Source organism: Enhydra lutris, unplaced genomic scaffold, assembly GCF_002288905.1.
Source record: "Enhydra lutris kenyoni isolate GAN:26980312 unplaced genomic scaffold, ASM228890v2 scaffoldscaffold55, whole genome shotgun sequence".
Classification (NCBI taxonomy): Eukaryota; Metazoa; Chordata; class Mammalia; order Carnivora; family Mustelidae; genus Enhydra; species Enhydra lutris.
In genome coordinates this window covers 5,801,003-5,819,805 of record NW_019154139.1, presented here as the reverse complement: position 1 = coordinate 5,819,805, position 18,803 = coordinate 5,801,003, and the positions used below count along the sequence as shown (strand labels likewise).

Below are 18,803 nucleotides of genomic sequence, written 5' to 3'. Positions count from 1 at the left end.
GGAAGTATGTCCCAAAGGCCCTTGGCAGGACGGGAGTGTGTGGAAGGGGAGGCAGTGCCATCAGGGGAATTTGGTGACCATGGAGGGGAAGGTGCGGCTGGACAGCAGGACCCCCACAGGCCTAAAAGGAGGGTCTCCAGGGAAGGTGAGATGGTCCGACCTTGTCCCACCGCCCCTGCATTTCTTCATCCCCCAAACTGCTCCCCCCCAAAAGAGCCTTTCCTGTGAGTCAGGTTCAAAGCTCCCATCTGTAACCACTGTGCCTGCCTGGCTCTCCCATCTGAGACTCTCAGGTGGGCTTGTGTGGTCCCTGTCCCCAGTGTGGCATGGTGCTGGTCCCATGTCTACTGCTGGCAGCTCCGGGCCACCCCTCAGCCCTTGGACATCGGCCACGTGGGTGATGAGTGGTATTGAGGGAAAACGTCCCTGCACAGCTCCGGGCGACTCACCTTTGGCCTCGCAGTCTTGGAAGGAGACTGCGCCCTCGTGCTTGGTGAGCAACCCCCCTCCGCAGGGGAAGCAGCCCGTGCGCCCGGGCTCAGGCTGGTACGTGCCCACCGGGCAGGGCTGGCAGGGCTGGAAGCCATCCGGGGAGAAGAAGCCTGGGGAGCACTGGCCTGGAAGTCAGGGGTCATGGCTCAGGCTGGCGGGAGGTCCAGGCGCCTCAGTCCAGACCCTGCTCTCAACCCTCACCTGCCCTGGGGAAGGGGACCATGGCTATGGGTGGTGCCGGGGGCGGGGGGACCTGGGGGAAAGAGGTGGGCTGCCCCCCACCCGGTCCGGATGCTGCCCGTGGTTCAGGCACTGTGGGGCCTTGGCCAGGCCTGGCTTCACCTCTCCCACTAGCAAGAGCAGGTGGCTTTGCTGCTCAGCTGGGAAGTGTGGACCCCACTTGTGCAGGGGAGAGATCAGAGGAGCTGCCCCCCAGGGGGCGGGCCACACTGTGTCCTCCACATGAGGAACCGGGTTCCAGTCTGCAGGGCTGGGCCAGGCAGGGAGGTGGGGGCGTCTGGGAGGTCCCTGAGGGCATGGCTGGGACAGAGAGGGGACAACACACCCAGCATTAAGTTGGGATGCAGAGGGTGCTTTGGCATTGAGTAAGGGGTGGGCTGGAGGCCCTCTCGGCCCAGACCTGGAATTCTCTGAATTCTCTGCTCCTACCAGTGGCCGCTCTCTGCTCTCAGTCACTGGCCCTGCTAAGGGCAGAGACCACAGTCTCAGAGGGCACAGCCAGCTAGCCTGCAGGGACTCAGGGCTGGTCTCTGATCCCTTCTGTACACCAGAGAAAGCTGGCTGGTGGTCCCCACTGTCCCACCCACCCACCCTTGCAGGCACACTTTTCCCCACCCATTGTCTTGGGTGGTCCCCATGACGGCCGGGGAAGGCAGGCTGTTGGGTGGGGGTGTGAGGCCATACCGCAGATGTGGTTAAGTGAGGCTGTAAATGGAAAAGCTCTTTGCAAACCAAGTTGTGCTTGGTAAGCTGCCAAAGGCCTTCCCAAACAATCTATAGGACAAACTATAAAGTTCACATGGAGAACATTGAGGATGGTGTGGGGCTCCACACCATGTAACACGTCTGGTCAACCATATGGCACTACGTGCCTCGTTACAGACAGTAAGTGGGCCCAAAAATGACCAGGTGTTTATAAACCGTAAAGTCCTTTCCAAACCACGTGCTGCTGTTCTCCGGTGCACTAGGCCCAGCCAGGGGCCTGCTGGCACACAGATGCTTTGCGGCCCCAGTGGCCACTGTGAGTGTGGCAGCCTGGAAGTCATGCCAGGCTCTGCACATGGCCGAGAGCTTTATGGAATATCACTAGGGACTGGGCCTTGGCTTTGAGGACCTCAGTAGAGACAGGAGTTGCCGCCGAATCCCCCCACCGCAACCCCCAGCCCTTCCTCCCTCCAGGGGGGACCCGCACTTGCCTCCACACTCGGAAACGTTGCGGGCACCAGCCAGGCCGAGCCCATCGCTGCTGGGGCATGGCATGCAGCTGAGTTGGCCATCCCTGTCCTGGTAGGACCCCGGTGCGCATGGCACACATTGGCCAGGCTCTCCGCTGAAATAGGTGCCAGGTGCGCAGGCCACTGCGGAGGCAAAGTGGAGAGATTGCCGGGGGGCAGACGTGGGGAGCAGTGGCCAGGTGCTTTGTCTCCCAGTACCTTCAAACCCAGGCTTGTCCTCCCAGATACACCACATCCCTCGTCCCTTTGGCTCAAAGATCCCAGAGGGGCCCAGGGCCATCTCAGAAGAGCTAAGGGTAGGAGCAAGAAGGCAGCAGCCGTCTGTGAAGAGCCCGGAGGCCTGACCCTGGTCTCTGGCCCCGTCCTCGCTGCTCCCGCTGAGCCCTGAGGTCTCTCTCTGCTCTGTGTCCTGCCCTCCAGCCCTGACCCCTCAGCCTGTGTCCCAACAGTTTCCTGGCCGTCCCATGGGCGTTTTGTCCAAACCAAGATCTCCTACCCTCCCCCTTCCTTCCCCATGGGGAGGAGTGGCCATGTGGGGACAGTGTGCAGAGGGCATGGGGAGAGTGACAGAGGCAGGGGCAGGGAGGCCTGGTGGTGGAGAGTCGTCCAGAGGCCGCGTGGTCAGCTGCATATATCAAACCGACGCTAAGACTGACTGGGAAAATGAGGAGAAAGTAAGGAGGGAGGGAGCCGGAGGTTTCCTGGAGAAGAAATTTAGAAACATGGAAAGAGGGGAGGTTAGAAAGAAACCTGAGCTATTGGACTGGAGGCACTGGTGTGAATGCATGGTTTTATAACACACACACACACCCACACACACACACACACACCCACGTACCCATAACGCCTGTGCAAGTCCATATACACGCCCATGTTTAATATACACCCATACTCGCTAGTTCTGTCCAGTGAGAGCCTGGAAGGATGGACGCTGCATTAGCAATGAGGACCCCAGCTCTGGCTTCTGCATATTTTCCTCCTCTAGGCGTTCTGGGGTCCTTGACTGATTGCGAAGGCTGGGGCAGGGGAAGTACAGGTTTGTGCCCTGGAATCCTCAGCAAGTGACGGAGGTGGGGGGCATGTCCAAAGGACGGGGGAACCGGCCTGACTGGCTACACCGGGAATGATCTGAGCCCTGAACTAAGTAACGCTAGGCTTGGATTACAGCCCCGTAAAGAACAGAGGAGTCGCGGAGCCCACACTGATACACATACACAGACATGTAGGTGCTCGGATACATCCGTGAGTGAGGGGGAGGGAAAGCTCTTCCTTACAGAACGCTAATGCACCCGGACTAGGGCCGGCCGGAATGGAGGACACCGTCCAGCAACCATCGGAGACGTGGCTGCTTTGGCGGGAGCTGTCACTGACTGCGATGGCTGTGGCTGGGTGGAGGATGCCTGATGAGAAGCAGTTTGTTGTATAGACTCAGAATTCCAGCCCCAGAAAATCTGCCTCAGTGGCAGAAGGAAAAGGGAGGGGGAAGGACCTGTGGGGGCCCGGGTCAGTACCCGCGCCTCCTAACGGGGGCGCTGAAGAGCAGGCATCGAGTGGGGTTTTCCTGCCCAGCGGGTCATGGAAATGGGGGATGCAGCCCCATGAGGGTCATCCTACAGCAGGAGGACAGGAAACGCAGGGAAACAGCCAAGGGCTGCTCCACACTGAAGGAATCTGGAGAGAAAGGACACTGAACGTGTGGGACAGGGACGCTGGGGGAAGACTGGGGGAATTGGAATGGGCTGTGTGGGCTGGACGCGCTCGGGGCAGCGCACAGGGGAACCCGGACGAAGAAACCGTGGACGTTTCTTGTTCTGCCTGGCGGTATTTCCGAATGTTTGAAATGATTTCAAAATAAAAAACAGAAGAAGGGGGCGTCACTGCCTTCAGCTTGGGTCATGATCCTGGGGTCCTGGGATCAAGCCCCGCATCAGGCTCCCTGCTTGGTGGGAAGCCTGCTTCTCCCTCTCCCACTCCCCTGTTTGTGTTCCCTCTCTCACTCTGTCTCTGTCAAATAAATAAATAAATAAATAAATAAATAAATAAATAAATAAATAAATTTATAAGAACAGAGCGCCTGGGTGGCTCAGTTGTTTGCACATCTGCCTTTGGCTCTGGTCATGATCTCTCCTGGGATCGAGTTCCACTTTGGGCTCCCTGCTCAGCAGGGAGTCTGCTGCTCCCTCTCCCTCTGCCCCTTTCCCTGGTGTGCACTCTCTCTCGCAAATAAATAAAAAGATAAAATCTTAAAAAAAAAATGACATCACAAAGGCCCTGCCCTCCTGCCACGCTCTCTCCACTGCTGCAGCCGGAGCCCCTCCTTCCCCCCACACCCCTAAATCCCACCTCTTCTCCAGCAGCTCCCCAATTAATCTCCTGGCCCAGCCTATGCTTTGTGCCCCAGGTTTGTGGCTGCAGCCATCCTAACCATTCAATGTCTTCACAGGGATGACTCACGGGCATGAGCTAGTGAGCACAGACACACTGTCTCCTCCAGCCGTGCCTTCCCCAGGTTCCCCAGATCAGAGTATGATGTCACTTCTGCACCGTGGCCCTTGGGGGCTGCCCTCGAAGCCTCCTTCCTCCCAGCCACCCCTCCAAAGTGCTCTCTTTGTCTTGTTCCTTCTTGTCGTGCTGCCAGCCCCCACTCCCCGTTCAAGGCTCTACCGACTCCCTTCCCCAGTCCTTGCTCATGGAAGCCTTCCCCTGATGAGAGAGCAATAATGTTCCTCTGATTGGAAACTTCCCATGGCTTCCACCGCACCAGAGAAGCACCATGGCCCTACGGCAAGGCCCTGAGGTGGATGTGCGTGTGGGTGTGTGTATGCTTGTCTGCTGGCTGCCTTCCTTCCCTGGTAAATGTGAACCCCAGCAGAGCAAGGGCTCCGTCCATTCTCCTGCAGGCAGCCACCGTGGCTATCTCTCGATAACCCTCCTCTTAACGGTCCCCGGCCTCCCGGGCCTGGACACGGGCTGGCTGCCCCGCCTGAGCTCCTGCCGTGGGCCCGGCCTCATCTGCTTCCTGGCAGCCTGTGCTCACCCCGGGGGCCCTCAGCCTCTGCCCTCAGCTCGCACGCTGCCTCTGCTGGGAAGCCCTCTCTAGCCACAGAGACTGGTCCCTGCGCCCCTTCTGCTCCCCTGCTGCAGCGGAGCTGGCCCACGTTCTCCCTGTCCTGCCCGTCCTCAGCACTGTGGCGAGGATTTTGCGTGCAAACGTTAGCCCAGCAAGAGCCTTGCCCAGGGCATGGCACCAGACGAGTGCTCTTCAAATGACCGTGTGATGATGAGCATGGGACTGCTTCTGTCTGGCAAGCTTTTGTCTCACTGTCCCCTCCTAGTGTGTCCGTTGCCCCGGGCCCCCCGTGGGAGGAAGGGCAGAGAAGGCTTGCCGAGTGGGCATCCCAGTGGCCACGGGCAGGGACGCACCGCATTTCCCGTCCTGTAACACCTGGCCTGTGCCGCACGCCCCCTGGCCCTCCAGGGCCTTGGCCGGCCACTGGGCCATCGCGTACTCTGTGCCTGCGACCTGGACGGAGAAGTGCTGCCGGCTGATGGACTTCCGCAGAGTCTTGATGGCGGCCTGCAGGCTCTGCTCGGCTCGCTTCCGCATGCAGTCCGCCTCGCAGGTGTCTGCAGGGGCAGGAGGGACGGTGACTCGCAACCCCGGAGCAGCCTCTTCCCTGACCTTCCCCCACCCTGCCGCCAGGCCTCTGCTCCCAGCATGGTTCACACAGCAGCTGGGGGCCGAGGCACCGCTGTGGCGTCCATCCGACAGAGAAGGAGACTGAGGGCCCTAGAGGTGTGACCTGCTCAAGGCGACACCGCAGATCGGAGGAGTAACTGGGGCTCTGCCACGGCAATGCCCCAGGACCTAGCTCATGGACCGGCGCTCCTTCCTGCCCCCCAACACCCTCGAGGCTTCCACCGTTCCCAGGATAATGCCCAGCTTTCTGGCCTTGACTCCAAGGCTCCTTGTAGTGGAGCCCTTGCCCGCCTTGCTAGGCCTCACCCCCAGCACTCTGACACCCACTGTGAACTCCACTTTCTAGCCACTCTGTCTGGCTCACCACCTCCTGGGCACATCCCATTCCCTCTGACCTCTGTGCCTTTCCCTATTCTATTCCCTCTGTCTGAATGCCATTCCCTGCCACCTCCTCCACTTGGTGAACTTTAAGTCCTGATTCAAATGGTGTCTCTTCTGGGAAGACTTCCTGGGCCCCTCTCTTGGGGAGACCGCTCAGTTGCGTGTCCTGTTTGCTCTCATCCCCCCACCACCCAGGGTGTCCCTTAGCACTGGGTGGTTTGTGTGTAGGTCTGCCTCCCTGTGGCTGGGAGTGCTGCCAGCACGAGGACCCTTGTCTGGTTCCCTCTTTCCGCAGCGCCCAGGGCTCAGCACACATAGCACAGATCTCAGATCTCAACTCCTCTGTCACAACTCAATTCTCATTTACAGCCAAAAGGAAAGCACCGATATGAAACACAAGCCAGCACTACAAGCCCCCTTCTGGAACCTGGGAAAGATAGGCCCTTGTCTCAATTGTTCCAGAAACACTACAGGCATGAACCTTTCCAGGCCCCAGCGAGGGTATGACCGGGTGGAGAGAGGCCGCGCAGCTGTCACCACGGGCCCCTGAGCCCTGTCCCTCTCATTGCCCTGGGACTCCTATTCCATCCTGGGCGACCCAGTGCCTCCCTCCCCTGCCTGGCTGGCCTCTGCCTCCAGTAGCCGCAGCTCAGGTGGTCACCAGCTTCACACTGGGCAGACCCTGCCGGCCCTCCTGGCCCCTGCCCTCCCCGAGGCCATCCAGAACCTCACGCACCTGACGCCTCTTCCATCTTCGTCTCCACCTCGAACTCCGCTGTGATGTGGGTCACCTCCTTGGATGGGGACTTTTTGCCACGGCGCCTCTTCTTAGAGGAGTCACATTTGAGGGTCACAAAGGTCAGGTGGCAGTTTTCTGGACAAAGAAGGGACCACTATGGCAAAGGTGGCACAGGGCAGGAAGCAGGGTCCTCTGGAGCCCTGCGCACAGATCACCAGCAGCGAGGCTTCTGCGTTGTCTAATAGTCTGTGGTGCAGGAGGGGAAACCGAGGCTAGAGGCCAGGCTGGCTCGAGGTCTCGTGAGGGGCTGGTGGCTGAGCCAGGCCTTGCACCAGCCGTCTGAGCCCCTCACACCGCTGACCACAGAGGCCCTCGTGCATACTTGCTCAGCGACACTGTGCAGCTCGGCTCCATGGGCCTGGGCCCAGGTTGGGTCTGCCTGAGGGCTGCGCTCTGTTAGCTTTGGGGAGGAATTAATCCTAAGGTGTTTAGGAGTCTTCATGGAAACAGCTGGGACGCTCTTCTCTTGGGCCCTTCTCTCCGAGCTTTCCCCTGGAAAGCCTGGAACGCCTTCTTGGCCTCCCTCATCCAAGAATATGCTACCAAGTGAGGCCTGGGAGGCCTTCTGGACAGTTAGGCTGCACACCAACACCTGCCCTGGGGAGCTCATCTAACCCCGGGTGAGATAGGGACCATGGGCCCCAGGAATGCTGGGGGACCCAGGTTTTCCACTCAAACGCTGCCCTGGGACACCACCACCATCTACACTGCTCCAGGCCTGGCTCCTGGGGCTTAGGGACCATGACTGTGGGGACGAAGCGAGGTCCCCATCCTTGGAACCCAGCCCCGCTGGACCCTGGGCTCCCAGCTCTCAGGGGCGGGGACCCCTCCACCCCTGGTGTGGCCTGGTGCCGAGGCAGCCCACTCACCCAGCAGCAACTGCCTCAGGGCCTCCTTTGCTGGCTCCCTGCTGTGGGGTCGGAGGTGGCACTTGGCGTCTCGGATCTTGAAGCGGGCCTTCTGCCTGATGGGGGCAGGTGCACCTGGGGAAAGCCCAAATCCCCCCAGGTGGCAGCCTCTCCGGTGGGCAGGGAGGGGTGGGGCCGGGGGCCACGGAGGAAGTGCCTGAGCGCTAGGGGGCGGCTAGTGGGACCAAGTCACTGGGGGCTGGGGGAACCCCGCTGCCTCTTTCCTCTCCCCGCCTGGCCTGAAAAAGGTGGGAGCATGGATGCTGGAGCCACACTCAAGCGGGGGCCGCCCGGCCGGCGGTCTTCTGAGGAGGAGGAAAGGCAGGCCTCCCAACGCCTCCCCCATTGCCCTGGACAGTTCATGTGGCTCCTGCTATTAGGCAAGGGGGCAGAACAGAAGAGAGAGGGAAGCAAGGAAGGGAAGGGGCTTTGAAATAGGACAAACGCCCCGAACTGCTGATTCCTTCCAAGAGCAAATCCCAGCGGCCTGGATAAAGAACCCGACGAGGGCGGATCTCAGCATCACATCCCGTTACACGCCCACAGACGCCCCCGTGACATCGAATTCAGTTTCCAGAATAGGTAAAGCTGTTAAAGACGCGGCCGCAGGCTGGGGAGCTGGCGCTGTGTGGACCAGGACCCGGCTGCTGGGGCCCGAAGGGCACAGGTCTTCTGGGCCCTCAGGGTCACAGTGGAGGCAACTCGCCTCACTGGAACAGAGCCGGAGACCCGAGGAGGCCTAGCATGTCAGAGTCACTGCAGCCCGGAGCGTGGCCCAGGGGTCCCGGGCCTGCTCTCAGCTCACCAGCACCCCGGGCCATGCCGGGCCGGCCCCAGGCCAGGAAGCTCTTCCCTAGGCAGCGTCCCTCCCCACCATCCCGCTCGGGGGTGGGCTGCAAGGTCCGGGGTGCAGTGGGCGCCACCGGCGCGGACAGGCGGGGCTACCTGAGCAACTGTGCCCCATGCCGGAGCTGGTGTCGTTGCGCTTTGGCGGCGTCTTGCCCTGGACACCCGGGACGCCGCAGCTCAGGCTGTAGCTGTTCTCCGAGTCTGCAGAGAGGCCGGGGGAGAGATGGAGACCTCAGATCCTGGAAGCCTCAGATGGGTCACTGCGGGAGGGAACGAGGCCCCCGCACTTGTGGAGAGGACCGCTGGGGTCCACAGGGAACTGGACAGCGGGCCAGGGTCTCTCAGTGATCAGGGCCGGGGGGCCTCATTCCTAGGTTGGGCTCCTTCCTGGAGAATGGCAGGGAGCAGGGGGTGGACCCCAGGGAAGGAAGGCCCCCCCGCACCCCAATCCCTCATCCCTTCCCGGGCTCGGCCTCAGGTTACCTGGCATGAAGAGTGAGTGGGCTGGGCAGGAAAGGGAGCAGCTCTCCACACCACCCACCTTGCTGCAGGACAGCTGGGGCCAGGGGGAGGCTTTGGCGCGAGAAAGGCATTTGCCCGTCTCTGAGGAGGGGAAAGACATAAGAGAGGGCTGGAGGGGGCCAGGGTGGAGGCTTCTAGAAGCCCTGCCCCTGAGTGTGGACCACGGGGGACTCCTGCCACATCCCCACCTTGTGACCAGATCCTGGGGGGGAAGGGGCTAGGAGATGGCGGGGTCCACATGTACCTGCGTGTGTGGGGATGCCGGGCCCAGAAAGCTGGCTTGCTCCCTCCTCCCTCTGACCAGTCCAGGCTGTCTGTGAGAAAGCTCGTGCCACAGGCCCAGACCAGAGGGCAGGGCTGGATTCTCCAGAGCAGGGCCATGCCCCTCTGGGTAAGGGAGCAGGTGGAAATGACATGGGGTTCTTGGCAGTGACCAAGCTCTGAGTATGTGAGGGTCACTGGGAGCCCCTCCTCAGGGCAGCCACTGGACACAGCCATTACGTGTCTGGAGAGGTCCCAAACTAAGCTCTTCAGAGTTTCATAGGTGTTTTTTATTTATTTACTTATTTATAAAAATATTTTATTATTTGGCAGGCAGAGGGAGATGCAGACTCCCCACTGAGCAGGGAGCCCGACTCGGGGCTCGATCCCAGGACCGTGGGATCATGACCTGAGCCGAAGGCAGACGCTTAACCGACTGAGCCACCCAGGCGCCCTTCTCAGGTGTTTTTGACTCTTTTGAGGACTGACAGGTCTATAGCCGCGGTAAACTCGGAACTGATTTCATCCCCATCTGGCTGGTCAGGGAGGCATGCCCCTGGAAGCATCCCCCGGAGGCTGTCGTCAATGGTCACGTCGCTTTCGGGAGAGGCTGAAGCAGGTGACTCAGCCAGAAAAACAAAGCGAAGTGGGAAATTGTCAGTGTGGGTGATTTTCAACATGTGGCTTGACATCTTCAAGGAATCTTAGAAAGTTAACAATCTAGAAATGAAAACAAACTCGCAGCCCTCCAGACAGAACAGCTGGCCCCCAAGTAGATACAAGGCCGAGAGTCCTCTGCTCCCAAAGAATCAGGAAGTTTCAAGTAAAACCACCGACGGATAATGCAAGACACAAGAGCCCCAGGAAGAACCAATGTTCCCGCTGGTTGGGAAGCAGGAGAAACATCTATAAACTTCCAAGGGAGACCTAAGCCCCTAGGACCTTCCCTGAACTTTCTCCAGATTCCTAAAGGGAACTGTTAGTGAGAGCTGCGGCTCTGCTTTGTGGTGCCAGGGGGGCCACTCATGGGGGGAGCCAAACCAGCCCAGCCCTGAGCATCCTGGGTGCTCTTGCTGGGTGCTCTCACTGGGACCTTGAGGACACAAAGCGCTGATAGCTCTGGCCCCAGACCATTTCTCAGGGTTGTGTTTGCCTTGAAAAGCTTCGAGGGATGAGGAACATCTCCTCCTAGATAAGGAGCCCACTGGCTCTGTTCACCATAGAAGTGGTGAGTTTCCCAGGCTGGGTGGCCCTCGGCTGTGATGTAATTTCTCTGCTTGTATGGCATCGAGGGGGCACATGGGACTCGGGGGTGGGGCAGGGGGACCCACACAAATGTGCTCTCTACCCTGATCACTGTGCTGAATACTGACATCCTTTGTCTCTGGCCCCGGGTTCCAGGATGTCCCAAGCACCTGGGAAACAGCAGCAGGCCAGCTGACGAGCTGCATGTAGGCGACATCTCTGACCCCACCGTATGTACTCACTGATCCCATCACCGCCAAATACCAAAGCCCAGAGAAAAGTTTAAAGTCACCTAACAAGCAAGAGGGAAGGCAAACTGACAGACGATAAGCAAAAAAAAAAAAAAAAAAAAAAAAAAAAAAAATCATTTGCCTTAAAGTAAAAATGCCTGGTTGTGGGAGAACATGAATGGAGATAGAAGAAGCAGCTCTGAAAGCAGACAGGGAATGGCAGAAGGCTGGGGACCATGACCTTGATTGGCTCTGGTTTACTAAAACAACTGAGGCAGGGACGCTCTTGACAAACCTTGGTTCTTCCCCAAGTTCCAACATGTAACTGCTCCTTGGGAGCTGTTACAAGAAGACAGCCCTCCCTTCCGTGGGTCAAAGCCCCTACCCATGTCGTGTGGCAGGATTTCCTCTGCAAACGGACCCACCAGCTAAAATACGACTCCAAATAAATACACCTGAAATAGACCTGTGAGGTTATTTCTAGAAGTCCTAGAAAATTGTCCTACACATGATTCAATTTCTAGTGGGTAGGAGTCTTCATATGCATATCACGCATGATTCAAAACAGGATCCCTGGGGCAAAGTTTCCACAGCATCGGCAGAACAAATGGAGCAGGGCTCCAGAAGAGTCCAGACTGTCATAACTATTTTTTTTTTTTTGGTACGAACCCGCCAAAGTTAGGTCATGCTCTCAGGATACAAGCTCAACAACACGGCGAACATCCACGACCAAGGCTCGTCCCCGCCCTGCCTCAGGGCAAGGCCTTGGCTAGAGTAGTTGGAGAATCTTCAGATCTTGTCCTAGAATCACCTTTAATCCGAGGGTACCATGTGCAGAATGATCCCCACTGTGAACTGAGAACACCCAGCATTTTTTCTGCTTGTCACTGAACTAATTATGGTAACTGGTTCCTTTATCCTTCTCACATTACCGCCGGGCAACTCCTACCCTTCCTGATGGAGAAACTCATCTCTCTGTGTCTGTACTTCAGACGTGCTCGTATCCAAAACAGATCTTTTGGACATTCCACACCAAGCCCTAACTCAATTGTTGATTGATGGCATGTATCTTAAAAATGAAGAGACTTAAAAATTCATGTGGAAACTCAAGGTAAGTCCAAGAATAGCCAGATCAATCCTGAACACAAAAAACTACGCTGGAAGACTCTCACTTCGTGACTGAAATACTCACTGTAAAGCTACGTCAATCAAGACAGTGGGATACAGGCATCAGGACAAATGGATCAAAGGAAAAGAGAGCCCAGAAATAAACCCACATATTTACGGCCGATGGATTTCAAGAGGATGGCAGGATAATTCAACGGGGAAAAAAAAATGGTGTTTTCAACAAATAACACTGTGACAACTGGCTTCCCACAGGCAAAACAATGAAGGTGGATCCCTGTCTCACACCATATACAAATTAATTTGCAACGGATCCAAAGTACAAGAGCTAAAGTGTAAGTCTCCCCAAGTATCAGACCTAAAACTCTTACAAAGTTCTCAGAAGAAAACAGCTGTAAATCTTTGCGACCCTGGATTAGGCAGTGGTTTCTTTCTTTCTTTCTTTCTTTTAAAGATTTTATTTATTTATTTGACAGACAAAGATCACAAGTAGGCAGAGAGGCAGGCAGAGAGAGAGGAAGGGAAGCAGGCTCCCCGCTGAGCAGAGAGCCCGACGTGGGGCTCGATCCCAGGACCCTGAGACCATGACCTGAGCTGAAGGCAGAGGCTTTAACCCACTGAGCAACCCAGGAGTCCCTAGGCAGTGGTTTCTTAAAAATGACACCCAAACCACAAGCAGCCAAACAAAAAAGATTGGTAAATTGGACTTTATGAGAATTAAAAACCTTTAGGCTTCAAAAGACACCATCAAGAAAATGAAAAAACAGCTCATAGAATGGGGGAAATCCCTTGGAAATCATATATCCAATAAGAAACTTGTGTCTAGAGTATATGAAGAACTTTAAGAACTTTTATAACTGAATAATAAAAACAGGTAACACAATTAAAAAACGGGCAAAAGATCTGAATAGACATTTCCTGAAAGAAGATCTACAAATACTCAACAAGCACAGGGGAAGGTACTCAACACCACTGGCCATCAGGGAAATACAAACCCAAACCACCATGAGAACCCATTTCACACCCCCCACGATGGCTGTAATCCAAAAGTCAGAAAACAGCAAGGGTGGGCGAGGACGTGGAGAAATCCCACATGGCTGGCGGGACATCAAAGGGCACAGGCTCTTTGGAAAAGCAGACTGTTCCTCAAAAGTGAAAGCCAGCATAAGTGCACGACCCAGCAACTGCACCTGGCACACACCTGAGCAAAAGGCACCTAATGGGACCATTCATAGCATTGTTCTTATGATGTGCCCCAAGCTGGAAACCCACACATCCATCAACCGATGAGCAGACAACCAAGATGTGGTGTAAGCAGACAGTGGGCTATCATTTGGCTGTCAAGAGGAATGAAGCAGTGACATGCACTCTGACATGGGGGAACCTTGAAAATACAACACTAAATGGAATAATAAGGCCCCATGTTGTAGGAGTCCACTTACGCCAAGCGTCCAGAACAGGGAAATCCATGGAGACGAAGTAGATGATGGTTGCCTAAGGCTGGGGGTAGAGGGAAAACGAGGAGTGACTGCTATGGGCTTAGGGTTTCTTTCTGGAGTAACGAAAATGCTCTGAAATTCATTGTGGTTGCACAGTTCTGGGATTATATGAAACACCACTGAACTGCTCACGAGGGGGTAGGTGTAGGACATGGGAATTACAGCTCAGTGAAGCCACTACTAAAAACGAAAAACAAAAGGAGGCAAGACAACACTTGGTTGGATTTACAAGAACTGTCCAGGCTGGAATCAAGCCCCCCTAACTGGCCGAACCTCTGACCATCTCTAGGGCACGCTCCGTTGCTTAGGATCAAGGGTAGCTCTGTGTACCGACCACTGCAGCGTTCAGCTTCGTGGTGGTACGCAAACGGAGGTTTACTGTCCGTAACTGCGGCTCAGAGGCCACAGCACGAGGGACGGAAGTCAGAGGCCCTGTTTCCCGGATCATCACGCCGCGTGGGCTGTGCTGACCGTGATCCCTAGGCAAGGACTTCCGACAGACAGCACAGAGACACGGACCCATGGAAGAGGCATGCGGATTCCGCCGCAGACACACTGCGTTTGCCTTCCCACTCTGAGGAAGAGCCAAGGGGAGAAGTCTCGGTGCAAGCCCCTTAAGGATGGTATCCCAGTGAAGCCAGGATGGCCCCCTGGACCCACCAGACCACCTCACGTGGGTGTGTGCGAATGTTTCCTTCAAGACCACTCATCCCGGGGGTGGGGGACAAGCTGGCTGTGGTGTCAGACGATGGGGTGAGACTCTCCCGGGCCAGCGGAGGAGGTGAGCGGTTCAAGGCTCACCTGTAGTCGGCAGAACCCTGGGTGCCGTGTGAAGACGAGAACAAGCCCTAAGGGACCCTCTGGGTATCTCCAGATGGATTTCTTTTTTTTAAAGATTTTATTTATTTATTTGACAGACAGAGATCATAAGTACACAGAGAAGCAGGCAGAGAGAGAGAGAGAGAGGGGGAAGCAGACTTCCCACTGAGCAGGGAGCCCGATGCGGGCTCGATCCCAGGATCCTGAGATCATGACCTGAGCCGAAGGCAGAGGCTTTAACCACTGAGCCACCCAGGCGCCCCTCCAGATGGATTTTATGGGTGATAAATTGTGCACTCATAATAGCACATTTACTTTCTGGATGAATCGAAGCAGTCACTTGGGAAAAATGCCGCGCGTATAGGAGCTAAACTACTACTAGGTCTTGCGTCCCTTTTCTGGGATGGCTCGACTTACTTAGTCACATGCAGCACCTTTCACTGGGAGGGCTACTCACAGATCACTCAGAAGTTCCACTGTCCTTCTACCCATATCCCTTGGGAACACAGAAGTGGATTTTTCAGAACTTACTAGGAAGTCACAACTTACAGACCGTTGACTGCCGTCCTCGACAGAACCCCAGAAGCGGACAGCGCACCCAACCAACCATTTCCCAAGATTCTCAGGACGGGCAGAAGGTGATACACTGGGACCACTCTCACACAAGGCCACTGGAATAATTCTCCCTGATGTTTGCAACTACTGACTTCCACGCGCTCCCTGGCAGACCCCTGTTCTCAGTTCTTGGGCTCATGCTCTCCCACCTTATGTGTTTAAGGTCACGCACCACTGATTGGCTCCATTATGCTTCCCTCTCCAATAACTGGCCTGGATCTGGGCCTTGCTAGTGAGACTCACCATTTGAATTCTTTAAATCAGTCCTCCCATGTATTGCTAGGGAAATGGATATTGAACAGCGGTATAAACGTCACACAAACCTTATTAACACGACACTGGCTGTGGACAAACACAGGAATGAAGAATGCCCATGGGCTGGGGGAGGCAGATTCGGTTATCTTGCAGCGTAGTGGGCTGGTTCTCACAACGACACCACAGACAAAATCCCTACAGCTCCACTGGGGTAGATCCCATGTGTTACATGGGATCTGGCTCGTCAAAGTCCCCTGGGACCACAGCTGACAGTTCTGGGGGGCTACTAGTCTGTTCTAGGTGCATGGCTTCCCCAACCCCTCAGTGAACGAGGCCTTCTTGCAAACGATCTGAGGACAGAATTCCCTTCTGAGGGACGCGTATGAGCAGATCGTGGAGGCTGTTGGTCCCACCCCTAGGAATGGGGCAGCTCCAGCGATCATGTCCCTTGCTGTGTGTGCTATAAGACAGCCTATGGTGTGGGATGGGAGACATCCTGGACCAGGCGGACTTCCTAGGACAAGTGCTCAGGGGAAAAGTGAGACCTTGGATTTTCTTCTGACCAATCAGGGGGGTCGTCACTGCCAGCCCTTCCCTTTGGGCCTGGATTCACAGCAGAGGTGAGGGGAGACAATCCACATCGAGGTTACAAGGGAAAGCAACCCACACGCTGATGGCAGACTGAGGGAGTTGGTGGAAACAGTTTTCTTGGTCAGCCCTGGGAACTCTTGGGTCCTGGGTCTGGAGGGCCTTTCAGAACCTTTTTTTTTTTTTTTTTTTAAAGATTTTATTTATTTATTTGACAGACAAAGATCACAAATAGGCAGAAAGGCAGGCAGAGAGAGAGGAGGAAGCAGGCTCCCCACCGAGCAGAGAGCCCGACGTGGGGCTCGATCCCAGGACCCTGGGATCATGACTGAGCTGAAGGCAGAGGCTTAACCCACTGAGCCACCCAGGCGCCCCCTTCCAGAACCTTCTAAGAATGCTCTAAGTCATCCTGTCTGTCTCAGTCTTCCCACATCTAGTACCCAGAATGTTAACTGCTCTATGTAGTCACCAAGGTCCTAGCAGATGACTTAGGAGAAACGGGATAAAATCACACTGACTGACAGTGACCAACAATCAGACTCTTAGTGCAGGGTCAGTGACCCAGACAAGGCCTAGTGGCCGCTCCTGAAGCTCTGACGAGGGAGGGATGACCGATAAGGTGCTGAGGACAAAAGCACCCCTTCCCCATATGCCCAGAGAAAGCCTGCTGGTCCGACAGCTTTGGTAACAAGTCTACACGAGACCCAGCACAACCTCATTGATCGGCAGACACGCTTCTGAAAGCCAATCCATCCATGACTTTCCAGGCTCGGAAAGTCAGCTAATAGATGGCAGATTCACTCAGTGCAGGCTCCTAAGACGGGTCAACCCATTCAGCCTTAGTACCCAGCATTAGCCACGCTCCTGGGACGCGCCCCACTTAAAGCTGCCTCTCCATCATGGACAGGCTCCTTCCTGCAACTCAGGACGAGACCAGTGGTGGGCTTTGCTGACCAGGACTGCCTGAGCAGCCCAGCAGTCCTTACTGAAGTAAGCAATACTTTCAGCATAAATTTTATATCAGATGCTAAGTGATGGGATCCATTCTTCGATACTTCCACTCATTCATTTCTCAAGCATTTACTGGGTGCCTACACTCGCCAGGCTCTGTCCTAGGTGCTGGGGATACAGCAGTGAATGAGACCGGCAAAAGTCTCCGCTCCACTGTGGAGAGCAGGCATATGCCCTGTCTAGCCGCCTGAAGTACTACGGGAGAAAAGAAAATGAGGAGGCAGGGCATGCTGGGTGGGGTGCAGGGAAGGCCTCCCAGAGCAGACAGCGACAGGGGTGAGGAGCCCTCCAGGCCAAGAGGGGAGCACCGGCGTGGCCATATCCGTTGGGGGTGGGCAGCAGCCTCAAGGGCACCGAGATGGGCGGGCGGGCGGGTGAGGGAGAGGGAGAAGGCCATCAGGCCAGGGTCTAGCAGCCTTTGGGCCATTCTAAGAACTCTGGCTTTGCTTCCACACGAAGAGGAGTCATGGAAGGCTCTGAGCAGAGAGACACACATTCTGAGTCAGATTCAGCTCTTGGGGGTGCCTGGGTGACTCAGTCCGTTAAATGTCTGACTCCTGATCTCAGCTCAGGTCTGGATCTCAGGGGCGTGAGTTTAAGCCCTGTGTTGGGCTCCATGCTGGGCATGGAGGAAAAAAAGTTTAAAAAATAAAATTGAAGGCTGGCTCTGGCTGCCCTGGGGATGTTAGGGCATGGCAGGGCAAGGATCTAAGAGCCATTTCAGGGCCGTGATCACAGCATCCATAGCAGGCCCAGCATGCAGTGGGTGACCATGTGTTTGTAGAACCAGGGAATGTGGGGGCTGTCCAGAACTTGGCCTGGAGCTACACCAAGTTCTCCGGAGCCTACAGCAGAGGACACAGGAACCCTGGGCTCACTGGGAGCTCCCCTCCTCTTCCCCTTCTGGATCTTGTGGGGCCGGTGGCCTGGGCAGGTGGTGGGGCTGTGGAGACCCAGGGGCTCTGCTCTAGACCTTGATGCCACAGCAGTCCGAGCAGCCACCTCCTTTCCTCCCCCAGGTTCCAGGGCAGGACCAGGGGCAGACGGGGGAGCCGAGGCCTCTGTGCCCTCTGAGCTTCCAGCTCCTCCTAAGCCCATAGCTCTGGCCACACTGACCCTCAGATCCTCACCTCTGTGTCCCCCCTCCCCCTGCAGGTCCATTTCTGTGCCTCTGGAGGACACCCAGAGTGCTCTCCCACCGATGTCCCCTCTTCTTCGGCAAGCCCTCCTTCCCGTTAGCCCCTCTCAGCAGCAGAGATTCCCTGCCAAGATCGCCTCTCCCTGCGATGCTCACCCCACGCTCACCCCTCCCTGAGAGGTCACTGCCCTTCCCATCCGGGCACCTGGTGGGAGCGGGGAGGCCAGCACCCAGGCCCTTCTTAAGGGGTCCCAGCGACGGCCCACCCCAGGGCACTCACCCACACAGTCCTTCCGGTTCCAGTGGAGCCGCCTCCCCGGGGGGCAGATGCATTCGTAGCTGCCCTTGGTGTTGACGCAGCCCTGGTCACAGCTCCCGTTGTTCATACTGCACTCGTCCACATCTGGAAGCGCAGGCGGGAGGAAGGGCATCAGGGCGGGAGGCTGGCTGGCAGGGCAGGGCCACCCAGGACAAGAGGGCCAAGACTCCCCTGACCCTGCGGGCAGCTGGCCACGCATGAGATGCAGACAGGCGGCCGCACCTGTCACACGCAGGAGCGCGCATCCCCAAGGCTGATGGACACAGACGGCAGCCCCTCCCCATCCCCCAGCGGTCTGCAGAGCTCCTGCAGCTGCATCCGAACTGGGAAGAGGGCAAAAGGCAGCACAGAATTCAAGTGGCAAGGAGGTCTCGTGAGGCAGGAGTTGCGAGTTCTCTCTTGCTGGGGCTTTGGACAGGCCGTTTCCCTCTGTGCAACGCGCCCCGGGGTGAGAGAAGCCACCTCCAACCCTTCCCTCGCCGGCCACCAGGGAGCCAGAGCACCCACTGGAGACGGGGAGACGGAATGGGCCAGGCTCATGCAGGGATGCTGGGCTCTCAGCATCTGGGCGG

The 18,803-nt window shown here is 56.7% G+C and overlaps 1 protein-coding gene across 2 annotated transcripts in view; it reads right to left on the bottom strand.

The window, feature by feature from the left end:
* LOC111157667 (signal peptide, CUB domain and EGF like domain containing 1) overlaps positions 1 to 18,803 on the bottom strand; it is a 138,899-nt gene that overhangs the window by 11,421 nt on the left and 108,675 nt on the right. For both annotated transcript variants that reach the window (XM_022519283.1, XM_022519284.1), the window contains 8 exons: positions 18,193 to 18,315; positions 9,088 to 9,207; positions 8,679 to 8,805; positions 7,717 to 7,811; positions 6,785 to 6,922; positions 5,391 to 5,594; positions 1,929 to 2,090; positions 450 to 617 (listed from right to left, as the gene is read on the bottom strand). In XM_022519283.1, the coding sequence (XP_022374991.1) occupies positions 450 to 617; positions 1,929 to 2,090; positions 5,391 to 5,594; positions 6,785 to 6,922; positions 7,717 to 7,811; positions 8,679 to 8,805; positions 9,088 to 9,207; positions 18,193 to 18,315 (1,137 nt within the window). The remainder of the gene's footprint in view (positions 1 to 449; positions 618 to 1,928; positions 2,091 to 5,390; positions 5,595 to 6,784; positions 6,923 to 7,716; positions 7,812 to 8,678; positions 8,806 to 9,087; positions 9,208 to 18,192; positions 18,316 to 18,803) is intronic.